Below are 19,004 nucleotides of genomic sequence, written 5' to 3' on the forward strand. Positions count from 1 at the left end.
AAGGGATGGATGAGTCCACCGCGGAGAGAGGAAAGAGGAAAGGCTCGTTTGTATCCGTACAAGCAAAGCGTCAATGCAAATCAACCCCCCGGAGTCTCGCTCTTTCCAACACCTGCAGCCATCGCCCGGAAGATGCCAGAAAGAGACGTCGTGTCGAATCAATATGCACCAAGTTAGTGAACCAAGCATTCGTCATGAAGTTCAGCCTGATGAGGCGAACCACGTGTCAAGCTGGCAACACGGCACGTGACCTGCCTGCCTCCGACCCCTCTTTCCTCTTTCCGGATTGGTCAGTGACCAACGTCCAGAACAGCCGACGGTAAGAGACAGAGACAATCGCGGACATGCTCATGCCACCACCTCGATCACCCCCGAATCCTGAAGTTGAAAGTCTACATCTGATCAACTACCATGACGAGTGACGACCAGCAGTTCCTGGACCTGGTGAGTTCACCCCTCTGTTCTCTGTATCCGCTCACAAATCCGCCTGCTGACCACCCATCCACTGCCAGCTTGCGTCCATCCCGCAAGACCTGGCGCACTATGGCAGTCGTATCGCAGACTACATAGAGAAGCACACCAACGCCTTAGCAGCAGACATCCGCGATGCCATAGATCACGCGAGCTGGCTCCCTGACGCTCTACGGCCGCCTCGACAGTCCGGGGGAGGCCCAGGCAACTTCTTTGCGCGTCCAGCCCCTCCACCACAGGGTCTCGTCGAAAAGACTAGTACATGGGTGTCTAAGAACCGCACGGCGATTGCTGTCGTTGTGGCGTTTGCAGGGACGACCATATACCTGATACACCGAAGGAAGAGGGCACATGCACGGAAGAGAAGGGCGAGAAGACTGCCGAATGGAGCGAAGAAGGAGATTGTGATTCTGGCTTGCTCGACCTTCCACGACCCATTGACACGGTCTTTGGCACTGGATCTAGAGCGGCGAGGCTATGTTGTCTATGTCACCGTCTCGTCTACCGAGGAAGATTCGCTAGTCCAACAAGAAGCAAAAGCTGATCTGCGCGCACTCTGGATCGACCTTACTTCCACAGTCCCCAATCCGGCCGTCGATGTACATCCAAACTTGGAACCAATTCGCGAATTGCTCAAGAAGTCATCGCGCCCCTCATCACCCAGCCGCATTCGATCAGCGCAGGGCTCCTCGATGGGGAACATGACACTGGCCGGTATCATCATTTTCCCCGGATCTTCCGGCTACCCTGAAGGGCCTCTGGCTTTGCTCCCACCAAGCGACGTCGTCGACACCATCAATACGCGCCTCGTCGCTCCAGTCTTGACAGTCCAACAATTTCTTCCATTACTAGCCAACCACAGTACAGATCCGAAATCTCCTTCGTCCATCGTTATTGCCTATCCCTCAATTACGAACTCATTATCTCCTCCACGCCAAAGCCCGGAGTGCCTAGTGACGTCGTCACTGTCCGCACTCTCGTCATCCCTAAGGCGAGAGATAGATACAGCAAAGGCGAACATCACCGTTAGCGAGCTCAAGCTTGGAAACTTCGACATGGGATCAGTCTCCTCGTCTCGAACAGGATACGCCAATACCCAACAAACGTCACCAACCAGCTTCAGCCCACACCATCCGTCAACATCAACGTCATCTTCAGCAATGACGCACTGGCACTCTTCTCAACGAGCCGCCCTGCAACGCAAGAGCCTTGGTCAGCGCGGTCTCATCCGTGGCTCGTCAGCACGAGAATTCCACAACGCCGTGTTTGACGCGCTCGCCCCACCGCAGACGTTCAAAGCGTTCGGCCGCTTCGAGTGGACGGCGACACGACGGCCTCAAGTCGTGTTTGTGGGCAGTGGGGCCAGGCTTTACGACATCGCGGCGCACATTTTGCCGAATGGACTCATTGCATACATGATGGGCTATCGAAGGAAAGAAGATGAAGCAATCGGGTTAGGCCTCGGCAAGATATACGAGAGGAATGAACTACCTGCAAAAGACGCGGACTCGCTGTCGAGCGAAAGGGAGAGGGCGAAGCCCGCAGCAACTGCTTCGATGAGTACTTGGGGGTTCAACTCTATCGGCGGTGAGAGCGGGATTTGGGAGAAGGTGTAGCGTGTAGAGACAGCCAGCAACTTTTGTTGCACAAGCTGAGCTCGACCATGGCCGTAGCCAGAGACGTTGGAAAAGGGGATTCTGTTCCTCAGAACTTCTTTCCTCCTGCTTTGTTCCTCCCTCTGAAATCTATGTATACTGGATGCACGAATGAAACGAACTGTATTTATTACTTGACCTATTCTCATGAAGTCCCTGGATCATCTATCGAATGTCTCCTCTCTTGTTAGAACATTAGATATCAACCATGATCCGACATGGAACACCGACACCGACTACCGTTCAAATTCACGTTCACGTCCAATTGCGTACATCTCAGATAATTTGTGACATGGACAAAACCTATAATTTAAGCGAGTTTCACCCGGTCCGGATTTATATACTCCGGATGGATACACTTCATTGTGCCGGGTGAATCGCGGATATAGACGGGCGAATGACTCCTTGCGGTGCAGAGCAGTGCAGAGCGGTGCGGCGCAGCGGGCTAAGGCGTCACACGCCGGTTTGTTAGAAAAGCGTGCAAACGTCGAGGCAGTGAATCGAAGTGGTGAAGCTGAAGTCGAAGCTGGCATGCAAATCCCCATCCCCGCACAAGGAACACCGGCATTCAAGGAACTCCCTGGGAAGTGGCAAGAAGGCCATGAGGCATGGCATGAATGATCGGGTATGACTGGGGGAGGACCGGGTTGGGTGTCTGGGTTTGGTGCATTCGTTTGACAGTTTCGGGCCGGACGAGCTGTGACCACTGCGTGACGAGTGCCTTGAGGAATGCTGCGGCCTCAAGGACTTGAGTTCTTTTGCCGTTTGCCGGGCGTGATGGCCAGGCGGTTCTGGTCAGCTGCGCGAGTCGTTTGGGGTGAAATGGAATGGCATTCCCTTCAAGTTCAAACACTGGCCATTCGGCCAGAGCAGGTGCCGTTGGCATTCCCTCACCAACAGTGACATGTCCGAGGCGTGGCTAGAGAAAAAGGTACAAATACTCGGCTTGCGTCTGCAATGCAAAGCAAAACTTCCTGGAAATACATATTATTACTCGCTTGGCTCAAGTTCAGCACAAAAAGATTCACTCACTTTGTCAACACTTCCCTTTCCCAGCCTTGTGTCCAAGCCGCTTGCTAAGCTGGCTGGCTATAGGCGAGGACCTGGGCGATTTCTTGCTTGTCGGTGTTGATCAGCTGCGCACTGAGAAGCGGCAGTCGACGCTTGCTGTTGGCGTGCGGTGCGATGGCACAACTGTCGCAGACGTCAGCTCCGTTTGCCGGCGAAAAAATGAGCCAACAGCGAGAGCCGCCACGCTCCATCCTGGAAGAGCCTACGACGGCGGCCTTCTTCATCCGCAGCTCCGAATACCCCAGAGGACAGATCTTCCACGTCGACAAGCCAGTTGAAATCTCCATGTTGCCGCCAGTGGCAGTCCGACGTCCAGCCTTTCCAGAAATCAGGAAGCGCTCCATGGAAATGCTGACGCCGTGTACCTTTTTCGTACAGTATGCTTGCCAGCAGAAATGTCGCACCATGGGCATCTGCATCCACTACCAATTTGTCGTCGGCTGCCGAAAATGTCCTGATGGACTGAGGTGTTCACTCTGTGCCCAGAGTAGCGTAGAGCAGGTACGAAGTCCAGGCTGATACACGGTGTCAACAGGGTTTGCAACATCTGACCTTCGACTATGTCCACATAGGCCATTCAAGCATGCCGGAAATGTCCCTTGCACCAGAATTCTGCTCAGGCCAACCCCATCGGCAGTCGACCAGAGGACTTTTTGGCGACAGACAAGCAAAAGGAGGTTTGTGATGAAGTGCTAATGAGATCATTGGCTTGTGACTGGCATGATGTACCTGTTCTCCCTGTCAAGCAGGCGGAAGACGATGTTGGCACAAAGTCAATGCGCTTCCTCAGAGAGACCACGCCTAAAGATCTGAAGGACGTGGAAATGCTGGAGACCCTATTTGAGCATGATTTGGAAGCTGAGATAAATTCAGCCAATATGCCCGTTCAGCATGCTTTCGGCCTGTGGCGTGGACCGTTGGAAATGCATATGGGGCCAGCTCAAAGACCACTCGGCTATCGAGTCTGATGGACGTGATGACAGGCTGGCACGATTGCGAGATCCTATAAGATTGCTTGAAACTTCTAATTGGAAATCAGACCCGTATTCTGAACAACGTCAAGCGAAGAAGTATGATTAGGGTGGCTGTCACCATCAACCTGGGGGAAGTACTTGTCGTGACTGCATTCCTGGGAAGGCTGGTTTCAGTTCCGCCAATTCTGATGTGTAGCACTGTCCACCACGGTAAGCAGCAGAAACGAATTGAGCTCAAGGCCAACCTCAGGATCTCAGGTGTAAACTAGTAAAGCATTGAGCACTCATTGAAGGTACGAGACAGTACGGGTACAGGCCACATTTAAGGACGCAGCGGTTGCAGGGGCAACAAGAGTCTGGGTCAGGACTCTCAGTCGAGAAACTGCGAAGGGAACCATCGATGATACAGCGTGGGGACATTGAAGAGCGGTGGGAGGCAGGGGCCGGATTGAGGCACCCGTTATCGAGCTTATTGTTGATAGACTTGCTCGGCTCAGCAGAAGAAGGGTTGTCACAATTCACCTACCATATTCATTGTATGCTGGCTTGGTATTCCTGAAACATCTGATGTTGCCATGACGCTAGGCATCCGTACCACATAGGATAGAAGTTGGATTCGTTCTTGCGGTGTCAATAATGCCCGCGGTCGCGCATTGTACACCAAACAGTACGGGTATCTCCAGTCTCCAGTAGCAGAATCCTTTCAATGAGGCTGCAGGTCGGAAGAAGCCGTGGCAAAAAGGACATGTCATTGCCGGCGTTGTGTTGAATCAGATCGAGAGATGGTCTCCATGACGGGCTGTCTGCCATCTTTCAGACAGGAGGACCGCGCCATTGTTGTCGCACGGTCTACGCTCGACCGAGGGTCCGTCAAGCGAGCTGGGCACGTATGCACGGAGAAGGTCAACTTGATGTCTCTAGTCAGAACCCCAAGCGATCTTAGTTTCCAGGCCATTCATGTAGGATGGTAGCGCAATATCCGTACACTTGTTCCAGTGAGAGTACGTGAATGCCAAGGGTATGTCGTCGGTGCATGCTTTGTCGCCCGAAGAAGTGGCTGCCCGAGTGGTAGTTGTGCAGTAGTGACACAACGAAGGAATGCTAGCAATCAACGATCGAGGAGGTGAGGATAGATTAGGACCAGCGAGACGAGGACGTCAAGGGCTCGAGGCTAGCAGTATAATCCGTCTGTGCGCAACGGGAAGATGAGATGGAGACGAGTGGGCGTCGCAGTCTGAACAATCAGAGGTGCGTAAAAAAGCCGCTGACGCCAGTGGCACCACACCATCCCAGACGAATGTGCCCTAGTCAGCGAGACGGCCCACCCGCGGTGACACGGCCGGGAACGACACTGCTGGTGTTGGTGCTGGCGCTGGTGCTAGTGTCCAAAGGAGCGCAGTTGACAGAGGAGATCGAGGAGATGCGATGGACAGAAGATTGACTTGGGGAATGCTGAAGCGACAGGCGCAGGGCTCTGAGCCTTAGGCGGCAGACACTACCAGGTTGTTGTCCACCCAAATGTCAATTTCGGATGAGAGGCTGGCGATGACGTCAACAGCACACCGGTCATTTGCACGTGACCACACCTCGTCTCACCCTTTTGCCAGTCCCCCTTTGTGTCTCCTGCTCCTCCCCCCATCCGTATGCGCCAGGTGCCCCCGTAGGGATAGATGTACTCCGTAAACGAAACACATTGGTAGAAGAGTTAAGGCTGTGGGCTGGGAATTATGAGCGTGTTTCGTGATATCTTCTGTTTATATGTTGGTCTCATTGTCTTTCGAGTTGACGTCCCAACACGACAACGCTTCCTCACAAGGCGCCATGCCTATGCACAGATAGCGCTAAATCCCACACCGCCTGTAGCATCGATGTGTCGGGTCAACCTCCTGTTATCATCACGTCAATTGGCGTAGCACCTTTCCCACCAGACGGAAAGGTCCGCCTCCTTCGGTTTCGGAAGCAAATCCTGGAATGAACCCAAGCAGATCGCCCTGGCCTGTTTCGAGCCCGAGGCGACGGAGGACTCCCAGCGCCTCGGTGCAATACCTCTCCCCATTGAACTTCAAATGTCCACAAGGAAGCGCAACCTGTCATAGAAGCGGCCGTCACTTCGGGGTATCAGATCATCACAATAATAATAAGTGCAAAGTAAGGAATGTCGTGAACCCAAACAGGCCATTGCTCGACACCAGTTCCAGCGTGACTGCACATGCCCTCTTGGAGGATCCTCGTCCGTTCTATCGACCAGTTATTGTACACCGACGCCACACAATCCCAAAGCGCCGCGCTCAACAGTAATGTACATGGAGTAAGGGAAAAGCAGACAATGGCACCGCCATGTATGTCGGGTCATCTCCGATAACGCGGTGGCTCCAGTAAGGAGGTGACTGCAGCCGGTGCGTTGCGAAAAGATTTTGATCAAGATCAATGTCATTATCACTCGACATCTGAATGACTGGCAGTCGAGGTTGCATCTTCCTTGTGCACCTTTTTGTGTCGGCGCAAATTGGACACGACTGAAAAGTGCCGCCCGCAGCCTTCCACATCGCAGGCGAATGGCTTCTCGCCTGTGTGACTGTACATGTGTGTCTGCAAGGAGCTTGGTCGTGTGAAGCGCTTGTCGCAAACCTTGCACTTGTGTTTCTTCTGTGTGTTGGCAGACATTTTGGACGAAAATTGTCCCATCATCGATTGCGGGGCTGGTGGCCCAAGAGGGCCACCGAGCATCTGGGTCGGACGTGGTAACGTGCGAGACGCTGCCATGGATTCGTAGCCAGCATCTGAGGCCGCAGAGCTGTAGTCTGTGGCAGAGTCCGTCACCGAACCAACTGAACTTGCCGCGTAGTAGGGATATCCACGGCCAGATTCATTGGAAATGGAAGAATGGCTGGACGTGGTGTGTGGGAAGCCGTATGCATCAGTGGAACCTCTCTGAGCCCGGGCTTCGTAGATATTGCGTGGAGTCATGTCTTGGAGGCTTTGATGACTGAGCGCCAGCATGCCTCTCGAAGCGTCCAGCTCACCAAAGCTGGCGGTTGCTGCCCGAGAGTTGTCAACTCTGTTGGATTTGTTAACGAACTGACATGAGCGTACGAATGGGACAAGATACTCACGTGTCCGACAATTTTCTGTGTTGCTGCTGTTGCTGCTGCTGATGCAACGACTGAGCATAGCTCAGCGAAGAATATGAGGGCGCATATGACGCCGAAGTTGCCGACGGTGTGGAGTAAGACTGCTCACCAAAGGTCGAGCGCGGGATGTCTTGAGGGAGACTTAGCAAATCCGTGCCAGAATATCCGGTGCTGGAATAGGCGCTACCTTGTGCCATTGTTCCGGAAACTGAAGGAATCTGAGAGTATGGCAGCGATATTCCTGACCGTGAACTGTCCGTCTTAGAGAGAGCCGGGAATGACGAGCTAGAAGTGCTGGTCTGGTGCGACCAAGGGTCACTAAACTGCGGTGTAGTTTGCATGTTGGGATACATGTGGTCGTAACCCATGCCACCGTAATGTCGACCCTGATTGTCAATGACCATCGTCATGAGGGCGGTGTTTGGAGACGAGAATAAGGTAGATGGTGGTGTTAAGAGCTTGTAATGCGATGTTTGTTGACCTCGCGGCGTCCCAAGGCTGAATCACAATGCCAGAGCCAGTGTATAGGCGGCTGGTTCCTGGATAATGTATGAAGATGATCGAGGTCGCACCGAGGGGATCGGCGAGTGTTATGTAGAAGATTGTGTGGAGAGCTTGGAGATGGGCAGCTGCCAATGGAAGATCCACACAAAACGATGTTGATCTTTTGCTGTAGTAGTCGATGGTGGAATAGGCGGTGCCCCCTTTCCTTTGATAGCGATACTCTATCTTGCTGCAGCGATGCGCAACCCTCAAACAAGTTCGGCGAACGGCAGATCGACAGGATTGGCTCCTTTGTCGGAGGTATGATGCCAGTGGGAGCAACAGGTTTCAACCGCCGTGCTCAAACGGAGCTGTGGTAAGCTTTCCAAATCTGCGGGTAGGGTGGTTGTGAAAGATATAGAATGGTTCGTCAGGCTTCGGTAAGAGGCTTGTCTGCCAGAGGAGAGCTTGTTGTTTCAGACAGTGGAATGTTGGACTGAAATCCCTTTCAGAAATCTTTTGGAAGGATCAAAGCTCCATCAGCACTGGGCGGGGAATGGTAAGGTAGATAAGTCGACGTAAAAGCACCGGAGTTTGCTATATGCCAGCATTCTGTCATGTTAAGTTACGTCGGTGGATTGACCCTTCTTCTGTGCTGTTGCACACCTTGCTTGACTGGCATCATCGCAATCACTGGGACTTGCCCTTGGGGGCGCTCTCAATGCAGGGCGACCAGGCTCGGAGCTGGCAATTGGACTGTGCTCGCAGTGGAGTTCGAAGAACAGGGATTGAGTGGGAGAGGTCCCTGCGCCAGGTCGGCACTTGATGATTTCGGTGGAGGCAGTGGTTAGCGGAGGCGGACAGGGATGTTGGTGGTCCCGTTGGAGCTGGTCAGCCAGCTAGCTTGATCCTAGTTGGGGGTCGTTTTCCTAGTATCCGTAGTGTGCGCGGTGCAGCGTGTGCGGGAGAGGCCCTTGTCCTTGACGAGGCTTAGGGGAGTAGGGATGTCGATGCGGATTCGGATGTGGATAGATGAGAGTGGATGCTTGTTTGCGTTGATGCCAGATTGAAAGATGGGAGGCTTGCTGGGGGAATGTTGTTTGAAGCCCGGGCGGGGAGCGCCTTGCTCTGGTATTGGCGGGTTTTGATGCAATGACGGCAGTTGGCGCGATGGAGGCTTGCAAGGACGCAGGGCCAAGAGTCGGGTGGCGTTCTAACTGCAGCCACCCCGAAGACCCTGTCCACTTGGTCAAACCAGTGGGAAGACAACGAGAATGGGCCAAGCTAGGGCGTGATTGATGGAAATCGCCCGGGAATAGGACTGCAAAGACGAACAAATAGTTAAAATACGTTGCGGTGGTAGGAATGTGTGAGAGACTTTGCGGCCTTGAAATTCAGATCAAGTTGGGAAAGGCCTCGAGACTGGACGGCTAAGTTGTCAACGAGAAAGAGTGGTCACGACGGCCTCTTCGACGACACCGTCAGGCGGTGTGTGCAACCAACTGCATGATAGGAAGGTACGGAGTACGGAGTACGGAGCACTGCAGACTCTAGAGGAAGTGGTGGGCCTGGGAGAAGAGAGACCAGTGCCGTGGCCAGATATCGCAGACTAGCACGATATTAGTGACTTAGGTGGTCACTAGATAGCCAGCTAAGCATACGAAGATCACAGCACTGACCTAATAGAGGATGTAACTGAGTAGGAACACTATTGTCGCTGGCGCTCCGAGTGGCTTTGCTTTGAGTTGCGCAAAAGGCCGATTTCGATGGAGATGCAGTAGTAGGAGGAGGAGGCAGGGGAGACTTTCTAGGGACGTTGGCACCCAAGAGGGCGTTGGTCCTATAGGTAGCGGTCAGTGACGGTATGTTGCACCTGCGGCCGACGGCCTACAGAACGAAATCGTAATAACTGCCATTCCGGCGTCTATACGGAGTACCCTGTGCCCGCATCCTGCCTGCGCTTTTCCACTGCTGCCTGCTACTACTGCTGCTGCTACATTCCATGTTATCATTGCCATTAGCATTACCTACCACAACTCCTACCACACAAAAAGACACCCCCCCAATCAGGCCGGTGATGTGGATGGGCCTTCCAATCTCCAAGTGTCAAAGCCTGCCACACTAGCAACTTGGCTGAAGTCTGATTTTACTTTGGCGTGCGCCTATGACGAAACTCACCACCCGATGTTGACATTTTCGGGGGTCCAGTGCTTTTCCGCAGCGAAACCAGAATATCATACTAGCTTCTCCATCGGGGCCCCAATTTTGTGGCTTGCAGGGGTTGTCCTGACTTGTGCCAGTGCCCTGTGGGTGTCCCCTGTCCTGAACGCCGCTGACGCTGTTGGTGCTACTTTGCCAATGAGACCACCCAGATCTGGTGGGACATTCCTCTGCGCAACTGGTCGCCTTCAAGTTTCAACCTGACCGAACGGGAGAAAAATCCAATCCGTCGCACCTTTGGGCTTCACCCCGCTCCCTCTGACCCGCCCAACGCCAACGCCAACGCCTACGAATACCCTGTTGATATGACAGCCTTCAGTGTACGGTGTCCCGCAGTAGCTACTTCCCTGCAGCAAATGCCGACACCCCCTCGGCTCCGTTGCATAGCTTCTCTGTCTGTGCCGAATTCCGTTCAGAGTACGGAGTATACAAAGTATGGAGGATGTTAAAGAGTGTTTTCCCCTGGGACTACAATGAATGTACTCTGTATACATGATATCTGGGGATATCAACTCCATCGATGATCTGTCCATCCGGGGTGGAAACCAACTTGCACGTGAAGAAGCATGCGACCGCTGAGCTGGTTCTTTCAGTGCAGATCGCTGGAGATTGAGATCATAGGATACCGAAGCATCAACTGTCTGTGGAGTGAGGCCTTGCGCGGTTGGTACTCTGCATATCTCGTGCAGTTGTTTAAGCCGCCAGGGCTTGCCCTGCTTTCAAGCGTCAATACTATTTGTGTTGATCCTGACACTGTAACAGCCATTCGCGGATGTGTCCTAGGATGCTCACTGCTCAGCCTCTTTCTCTACTATAATATATCTGCCCGACGGCAGGGTCAGTCACGACAAGGCTACTGGCATCTTATGGAGGACCCTGCAGCCCCCAGCTGGGCCCCTGTGCCGACATACCTGGTCATGTTCTATGCTGTGTATCAACATCCGACGCAGGGTCTCAGAAGGGGTCTACGGCATCCCTGATCACGGTGACGTTTTCCTGACGCGCCTCCAGGGATGTCTCGACTTTGATTGACCCTTGATAGGGCCCGAGCCAGGGACAATTTGTTTTTGCCGGCTCCTGAATACTTGCTTCCCTTGTACGGAGAACACATAGCTTCCCAGCGCTCGAGGCTCGCGCTTTTCGCCGCGGCGTCCACAACATCAAAGATCTTGACTCAGGACTCCGCAAGTCCTAGTGGAGATTGATTCTGAAACCAGACTAAAAGCTGTCATCGCCTTCGGTCTAATACTGCATGGCCGGTGCTGCGGGTGGCGTTCTCCCTGGCCCCGTTTGGACCCTCACTTAGTTGCCAGGGCCTCCCGAGTCCGCGAGTCATGTCCGTACTACGGTCCTGGATAACGTCATACTGCAATGCCGTTTGGTGAGCAATTGTTCCGTGATTGGTGTTGAAATATCAAGGGCCACCAGTGAGGCCGTTTTGAAATGGTGCACAAGTATCCGTCGGAGGAGGCGGGCTTGAAGAAAGGGATAAGCATTCTCTCGTCCTCGTAGGAAGGTTCCCCGTCGACGATTCAGAGAAGGCATTCCAATAGAGCAAGATACCCCCTTGTCGTAGCGGTCTCGTAATTTAGGTTCAGTGAGAACTAGCTACCTAAGAGTGGCAATCATTTACTCTGTACGGAGTTCAGAGCCTATGAGTAGGTATAGGAGAGCACATTACTATAGTATTAGAAGTTTACAGCACTACGAAACACAAGTATCGAAACGCTCAACAACTTGCTCATACTGTGATCTTTATCCCACAACGTACCATGGATCAAAGCCGACCCAAACGCAGGTTATTTGTTATTTGTTATTTTTGACTCTCTACGGAGTGCTAAAGTCCTAATGAGATAGTTGGCCACAGCAAGATGCAGCACACACACAACTCCTCACCTCGGGCTTTCGATCCAACGGCGACCTCAGCTCCAGCTCCAGCTCCAGTTGGGTACTATTCCCAAGGCATGCTCAAGTTCGGGGGCTGTTAGGCTTGACGCTTAAGCACCTACAGACCCAGAGTACGTACACATTAGGCTTACGGGGGGGTCCTAAGGCTCAGGCTGCTGGAGCCACTGCCCTGATGCGTTAGGAGGATCCGTAGAAGCGTAAAAGAATGCAACCGTCGAATGTAACCCGGCAACAGTGGAACACACACACACACACTTCACTTTCCTTTGTCTACCTACTCCGTACGCCCTACTCAACTCCCGAGTCCCTACTCTGTACGCCGTACGGGGTATAGACTCTAACTGTGTAGGTACGGGTACCATAATTCGTTGTACTCAGTATGGACGGCTTGCAAGTTTAGGCGTTCACCCTTTCGAAACCATGCTCCTGAGATTGCCCTTTCGTGTTCTAAACTTCAACATGTCGTGGATCAGCTATCTCGCACTAAAGGTTTAATTCTCCGTCTCGAAGGCTTCGGTCGTTGATCACTCTCGCCTCCCCCAGCTTTCCTGCAGCCGGCGGATCACCTCAGATGGCGCGAACGCCACCAACTTGAACTACTACGAGTACTACGAGTACGGTAGCCGTATGGCGTGCAGACTCTCACTCCAGAGTCCTTCGCGGGGTGCTGGTGCCGGGTCTCCTTTAGCCTACTACTCGTACAAGTACGTAGTAAACCAAACTCCTGGTGCTCCCAGCTTCACAAGGGAGAGCCGCCTCAACGGTGACTCTCCCGTCGCTGGATGACCCAAACCCGAAAACCGAAAGCTGGACGACCTCAGATCAAATTTCGGCAGGACAATTCCCATCCCATGGTCAACGATCTCGCCTACCTGTTCGCTTGCCACCGATTCAGACACCAGCTCGAGAAAAAAGCCCCTTGGGAAACGGGAGCCTCGCTTCGCTAGCGGATTTGTTTAATCTCCGTAGTCTTTTCTTCTAGTGTCTGACAGACGAAGCTTGACGACTCGAACACCCACCAAGAGGCACACCGTCTTTTGTAGTATGTGCAGTTCCTCTAACATCGCACCATCGTTCCCAGCGAAAACGAGGCTTGAGACACTGGCAGTGGCGAGGCGACAGCATGGCCTACATTCAGTTTCGAAACACTAGAGCATCGGTGGTGAAAAATCGCACCACCAGTTCACGGCTTTGCTGTGAACAGTGCCAGTAGGCATAAAGCGACATACTGTAGTAGCATGAAGTTGAAAGGTGTCGGAACAAAATGTGTCTTTCGTCAGACGCTCGACCATCGTCCGTCCAGAAGACTAGAAGGTGATACGAAGCTCATCCATATACACAGGTATGCATTGACGCGCGGGCGCAGCCCTGAAAACTGCCCATAAAAGTAACCTAGTCCGTTGTTCCAAACTCCAATCCATGCATGAAAGCAATTTTCCCATTGATTCGGGGAGATCGCCGAGGACGATCATCTGAGTATGATGGCAAATTCCCGCCTGTACCGAAACGCGTGCAAACCTTTCGGAATAGACCTTTGTGCAACACGCAAATCAAAATGTCTAATGGTCTCATGGATGAGACTGGTCTATTGAACAGAGCAACAAGGCTCTACCGTTCGACCCACATCCAGGCAGTAAGGGTCAGGCTGAAACACCTGCTGGCATGCGCCAATCATACATGTAACCGAAGAGCACTCTCCGCAGGCTGTCCAGCACTGGTTTCGAAATTTCAACCGCATATAAGTCGTCAACGTATTCTCTTGAGTCTTTCGGTTTGGAAGTGTAGTCGATCGTCGAACCGGTCGCTCTGGTACGAGTTAGCCATGGATGATCTAGGATCGGGTCTAACCAGCTTACCTTCTCAGCAATATTCTGTATCAATTGATTCTGTTGTTCAACCTCCTCACCCGTGGCACGAGCCAAGAGATTCAGGCGTTTGGCTGCCCCGGAAAGCTCGTCAAGGTTTCGGTCGATTTCGTCTTCCATCGCGTCGTCCTCGCTATCGGCCTCGAATTGATATTTTGCGCGCTCAGCAAGGTTTGTCTTGCTCTTAGGTCCCACTGAGACGTCATCCAATCCTTTGAAATTCTGGTTCATGCGCTGAGTGCTCTTGAAAGCGGCTTCTCGAGTGGCTTCTCGGGATTCCCGTTCTGCGTGATGCCGATCCATGATTTGCTCGTCGCGACGAGCACGCCTATCCTTGGCGGTGAAGGGATTGTTTACATGAACTGCAAACATGCTTCTGTTCAAGGTCTTCAGTTCTTTCGCTTTGTCTTCGGCAATGTTGATGTGATTATTTCCAATGTCAAGATTCCGGTCAGTGTTATGCATCCTTTCGCCCTGTGCCCCGAGCCGGGCGAGAGTGTTTCGGCCCATCTCTTCAGCTTGAGCAGCGACACGAATAGCATTTCTCGTCGAAGCCACATCTTGCTGCTTCATAAACCTAACCTCTTGCTTGGTCGCTTGAATGTCCTCTTCCTCTTCCTCCTCGGCGGTGAGTTGCCGGTCGCCATAAGCTCCATAACTCTGATCCCCAGCATTCTTAGAGGCGTCGTACTGATAGTCTGGAGGCCCACCTACCGGGCTCTGTTGCTTTTGCTCCAGACGTTGTTTTACTCCGCCGAATAGTGCGTCCCGGTTTGGGTCATTGTCAACGCTGGAAGGTCCGAGTCCGCCATAGCCGCCTTGCCTCATCATGCCGCTTGTCTGTTGAATGCTGGCATACGGGTTACCTCCACTGCCTCCAGCGCCATATCCATTTTGATTCCCGAACTTCTCGGCACCGTATCCACCACTGCCAGCACTAGCCTGAGAGGGATCGTGTCTGCTGTCTCCTGTAGGTTGGTTTGGCGGCCCTCCCCCAAATGAATTGTCCCTATTAAATGACGGTCTTTGTTGTCCGGGGCCTGGCAAACCGCTGAAGCTGCCTTGAGGCCCTGGTCCAGGGCGGTATCCAGCCGCAGCCTGCCCTTGGCCCTGTGGAGGTGCGATCCCAGCATTCATCTTTGCCCTCGTATAAGGGTCTGGGGGTACAGCAGTCTGTGCGTAGGGGTTTGAGGAGGGAGGAGCAGGAGACTTGGATTTGGATCGGGAGCCAAACAATGCGAGTCGGCTAGAGTCTTCCTCATTGTCACCCTTCTTGAAACTGAATTTGCCCATTGAGGCGGAGGCGGAGGGGGAGGCTGTGGCGGACGACAGAGGAGTGAAAGTCGAACAGTAGAGATAGCAGTTGGTAGTTGTTACTCTCTCTGGGAGCAGTTCACAGAGGGAGGTGCGTCGACGTGGTTGATATAAGCCGTCCAGCTGAAACGCGAGGACGTGGCTGACAGGCGGTGCAGAACGGAATCAGGAGTGGCTCTGCCGCAGTCAACTATGCGGCCAGGCTCCGCACCTGCCTCCTACTAATGAGTCTCGACCTCAACCGCCCGACACGCCGCTTTTGCATTTGCCTTGGCAAGTCTGGTGCCAAGTTTGACCTCAGAACTCCGAGTCGCGAACAGCCACCGCGGTGAATCTTGCGCTGGTACCAAGTAGTACTACTACTACCTTATAGGCCAATTTAAAAGCTTACAACTTGAACCCCAGACTGGCCCAGCTGCCGGGTACCACTGGCCTCATATCATACGCTGATGGAGCCCTCGTAAGGCTCCAATCAAGGTTAGGGCTGATGGCCCCCAACATAGACAAAGAAGCAGAACACATCCGAGACAAAGCGAGAAAAGAGCTCCTCGGCCTACTTGAAGGAGTGAGCAAGGACAAGAGCGCAGACCGTCTCTTATCTCAGTGCTGATCCTTTCCACAGGTCCGGGGCAAGAAGAACCTGGTAATTGGAAAAGACTTGACCGGGGGGTTGGGATTGTTCGTCCAATTTTCCCAGCTCAAGGAATACGGCGTAGACAAGGTGTTCGAGCTAGAAAATGGCAACACCGACTCATCCCAGAGGAATATTGTTTATCTGGTTCATGGAGAAAAGCCTAGCTTGGTTCAGACAGTAGCAGGTAAGTCGAGAGAGGTACGGTTGGTTCACAGAGGGGACTGCGTGGATAGCTTCCTGTGTTTCCCGCTGTCAGTCTTCTTTCCAATCAAATGCTGACACTTCCTATCTCAGAACAAATCAAGAAGCTCCAGAAGAATGGCTCTGTCGAGCATGAAATCTCGGTTATATGGGTTCCCCGGAGAACCCTTGTCTCCAACAAAATCCTCGAGGATGCAGGGGTATTGGGCGACGTCAACATCTTGGAGCTGCCTATATTCTTTCTCCCCTTGGAAGATGATATGCTGTCCCTGGAAATGGACGAAACATTCAACGACCTCTACTTGGTACGTTTGCAGTGAAAGCTGAGATTGTAGATAAGTGGTGACTCTAATCCGCATGCACAGAGGCACGATCCGGGACCACTCTATCTCGCTGCCAAAGCTCTCATGCAGATTCAGCAGCGACATGGCTTATTCCCGCGCATCCTGGGGAAAGGCGACAATGCTAGGAAACTTGCCAACCTTTTACTTCGAGCACGCAAAGAGCTAGACGCGGACGAAGCTGCTACACAATACACCAGCATGCCGAGTACCTCAATTGAACAACTGATCATCATTGATCGTGACGTTGACTTCGCCACTCCATTGCTCACACAGTTGACCTACGAAGGCTTGATTGACGAGCTGGTGGGGATCAAGCACAACAGGGCCGAAGTCGACTCATCCATCATTGGAGCTGCTCCTCAGCAGCGGTCCCAGGCCGGTTCGTCCTCAACGCCTCCACCCCCGGCAGTCCGACAAGGATTCAAGCGTAAGATTCAGTTGGATTCGTCCGATCCCTTGTATGAACAACTTCGCTCCGCCAACTTCGCGCTTATTGGTCCACATTTGAACAAGATTGCTCGACGTCTTGAGTCAGACTATGAAGGACGCCACCACGCTCGCGGCATCAACGAATTACGAGAATTCGTGAACAAGTTGCCCACGTTCCAACAGGAGCATCAGTCCCTGGCAATCCATACTAACCTTGCCGATGACCTGATCAAACATACCCGCTCCGACACCTTCAATCGAGAGTTGGAGGTTCAACAGAATATAGCCGCTGGCACTGATCCGATATACCAGCACGAAACCATTGAAGAACTCATTGCTCGGGATGCACCTCTGAGTACCATTCTCCGCCTTCTATGTCTCGAGTCTGCTGTGGCCGGTGGACTGCGACCGAAGGATCTGGATTCATTTCGACGCCAAATCCTTCATGCTTACGGTTTCCATCATCTCCTTACTCTCGATGCGTTGGAGACCATGGAACTTCTCCAGCCTCGGTCGTCCGCGTCAGCACTGCTCCTCCCAGTTGGTGGAGGAGGCAGTCAGTCTGAGAAGGGGACCAAGACGAATTATGCATATCTGCGCAAAGGACTGCGCCTGATTATCGACGAATACAATGAACAAGATCCGGAGGATGTCGCGTACGTCTATTCGGGCTATGCGCCGCTAAGCATCAGGATCGTGCAGTGTGTTCTCCAGAAACAGTACCTTCAGTCGCTGCATAAATCACCATTACCGTTGACGTCATCGAGTACAGGCTGGACAGGCTTTGAGGATATTTTGAAGTCGGTCAAGGGCCCGACCTTCACCCTTGCGCAGAAGCCAACGGACGAGAAGGCAGCAAAGGTCAAGGCCGCCCTAGCTGGCACCGGCGTTTCGAAAACCGTGTTTGTCATGTTTCTCGGCGGTATCACGTTCGCAGAAGTTGCGGCCTTGAGGTTCATTGGACGTAAGATGACCGAATCTGGGCAGAGAAGAAAGATTGTCATTTGTACGACCGGGGTCATCAGTGGAAGGAGTATCATGGACGGCGTGATTGAGAAGTCGAATTTGGCATCCGGTATCACTGCATGAGATGCATGAACTCGTGCGTGGGCCGCCTAGGACGTTTCTGGGACGGCCTTGACATTCTCCTGGGATCCTTGTCCAACGACACTGAACTCTGCCTTGACACCAACGTGATCCGTGACATAGCCCCTTTCCAGGCCTCTCTCTTCGACCAAGGTTTTTTTGACATGGTCCTCGTCCACTTCGACACCAAGGCCAACCCTTTCGAACGTTTCGCATTTAAGCTTCCCACAGAAGAACAACTTGTCCATCCGGCTACACCCAAACATCTGTCTCTGGCTGACTGCTGCCATCTGGCCCCAAGTATATCCGCCGTCACTGTCTTCCCTTCCACCGAGGCTCAAATAGGCGTCTTGAAGGTCGTTGTCCGAGTGGAGGCTTCGATCGAAGTCCTGAATGGCGTTAAGATCGCCTCCCAACACACTGCCACAAACTCTCGGGTCATGCATGAACTTGGCCGACGTGGCGAGCTGGTGTGGCCGCCTTGGAGGATCGGCGACCAATGACTCAAGATGCGTGTTGCAATTCCGGACAATGAGACCACGGCCAAAGTCGAGATCGACGAATAGACCATCTCGTTCCATGACAGTCGCTTCGTAGTGGACTCGGAACACCGCAGCGATGGACCAGGCTTTGGGGATCAGCGTACAGGTGCCGTAATGGCCAGACTCCCAGTATTTGCTGTCTATATCGGTCATGCAGTAGTTGTCACGAACCCACGGCTGAGCCTGAATCAGGGTGAGATCGGATTGCAGCATCTCTTGCAGCATGATTATAGTCGGGCTAGAAGCAGATTGGACCTGCGATTCTAGATGCCTAAGGGCGGCGCGCATTCTCTCATCGGGGAAGGGCAGCATAAAGTCAATGTTCCATGAGAGAACTGTGAATCTGAGAGACGCAGTCGTCTGGGTCTGGGTCGGGGGGGCTTTGGACGGTAAGGTCTGCTGCCATGAAGCGCGCTGCGGAGAGAAGGAATAGTAGGGTTGATCGTAGCGTTCCTGGCGCTTCCAAGGATGTGAGAGTTTCTTTTTGGACTGGATGAAGTCAATGATGCGCTTGAAGTTGGCGTCCATGGCGAGAGTTGAGATGGTATCTGCCAGGAGAGAAGACGCCAGGAGATACTGGTATCGAATCCCTCCTGCTGATGGTGGTGGTGGACTGCCGCAGTCTGAGCCCCGCGAACCGAGGCTCGAAAATAAAACTCCCGTAATCAATTGGCCA

The 19,004-nt window shown here is 53.0% G+C and overlaps 6 protein-coding genes across 6 annotated transcripts; 3 read left to right on the forward strand and 3 right to left on the reverse strand.

Moving 5' to 3' along the window:
- Nucleotides 1-411: 411 nt before the first annotated feature.
- On the forward strand, nt 412-2,087 carry A1O3_09499 (uncharacterized protein; the record flags this gene model as incomplete). Its single annotated transcript, XM_007739593.1, has 2 exons — nt 412-444; nt 513-2,087. The coding sequence occupies 2 exons, from the start codon at nt 412-414 to the stop codon at nt 2,085-2,087; spliced, it is 1,608 nt and encodes a 535-aa protein (XP_007737783.1).
- A 1,224-nt stretch (nt 2,088-3,311) lies between these two features.
- A1O3_09500 (uncharacterized protein) lies at nt 3,312-4,165 on the forward strand (the record flags this gene model as incomplete). The annotated part of the gene is made up of 2 exons (XM_007739594.1): nt 3,312-3,698; nt 3,770-4,165. The coding sequence occupies 2 exons, from the start codon at nt 3,312-3,314 to the stop codon at nt 4,163-4,165; spliced, it is 783 nt and encodes a 260-aa protein (XP_007737784.1).
- Nucleotides 4,166-6,607: 2,442 nt separating this feature from the next.
- Nucleotides 6,608-7,712, reverse strand: A1O3_09501 (uncharacterized protein; the record flags this gene model as incomplete). The annotated part of the gene is made up of 2 exons (XM_007739595.1): nt 6,608-7,229; nt 7,285-7,712. The coding sequence occupies 2 exons, from the start codon at nt 7,710-7,712 to the stop codon at nt 6,608-6,610; spliced, it is 1,050 nt and encodes a 349-aa protein (XP_007737785.1).
- A 5,947-nt stretch (nt 7,713-13,659) lies between these two features.
- On the reverse strand, nt 13,660-15,071 carry A1O3_09502 (synaptosomal-associated protein, 23kDa; the record flags this gene model as incomplete). Its single annotated transcript, XM_007739596.1, has 2 exons — nt 13,660-13,719; nt 13,770-15,071. 2 exons carry the CDS (start codon nt 15,069-15,071, stop codon nt 13,660-13,662), a joined length of 1,362 nt encoding a protein of 453 aa, XP_007737786.1.
- A 508-nt stretch (nt 15,072-15,579) lies between these two features.
- On the forward strand, nt 15,580-17,789 carry A1O3_09503 (lysine-specific histone demethylase 1; the record flags this gene model as incomplete). The annotated part of the gene is made up of 4 exons (XM_007739597.1): nt 15,580-15,657; nt 15,715-15,910; nt 16,021-16,232; nt 16,293-17,789. The coding sequence occupies 4 exons, from the start codon at nt 15,580-15,582 to the stop codon at nt 17,787-17,789; spliced, it is 1,983 nt and encodes a 660-aa protein (XP_007737787.1).
- A 26-nt stretch (nt 17,790-17,815) lies between these two features.
- Nucleotides 17,816-18,856, reverse strand: A1O3_09504 (uncharacterized protein; the record flags this gene model as incomplete). Its single annotated transcript, XM_007739598.1, has 1 exon — nt 17,816-18,856. One exon carries the CDS (start codon nt 18,854-18,856, stop codon nt 17,816-17,818), a length of 1,041 nt encoding a protein of 346 aa, XP_007737788.1.
- Between the last annotated feature and the right edge of the window lie 148 nt (nt 18,857-19,004).

Source organism: Capronia epimyces (genome assembly GCF_000585565.1).
Source record: "Capronia epimyces CBS 606.96 chromosome Unknown aczIQ-supercont1.9, whole genome shotgun sequence".
Classification (NCBI taxonomy): Eukaryota; Fungi; Ascomycota; class Eurotiomycetes; order Chaetothyriales; family Herpotrichiellaceae; genus Capronia; species Capronia epimyces.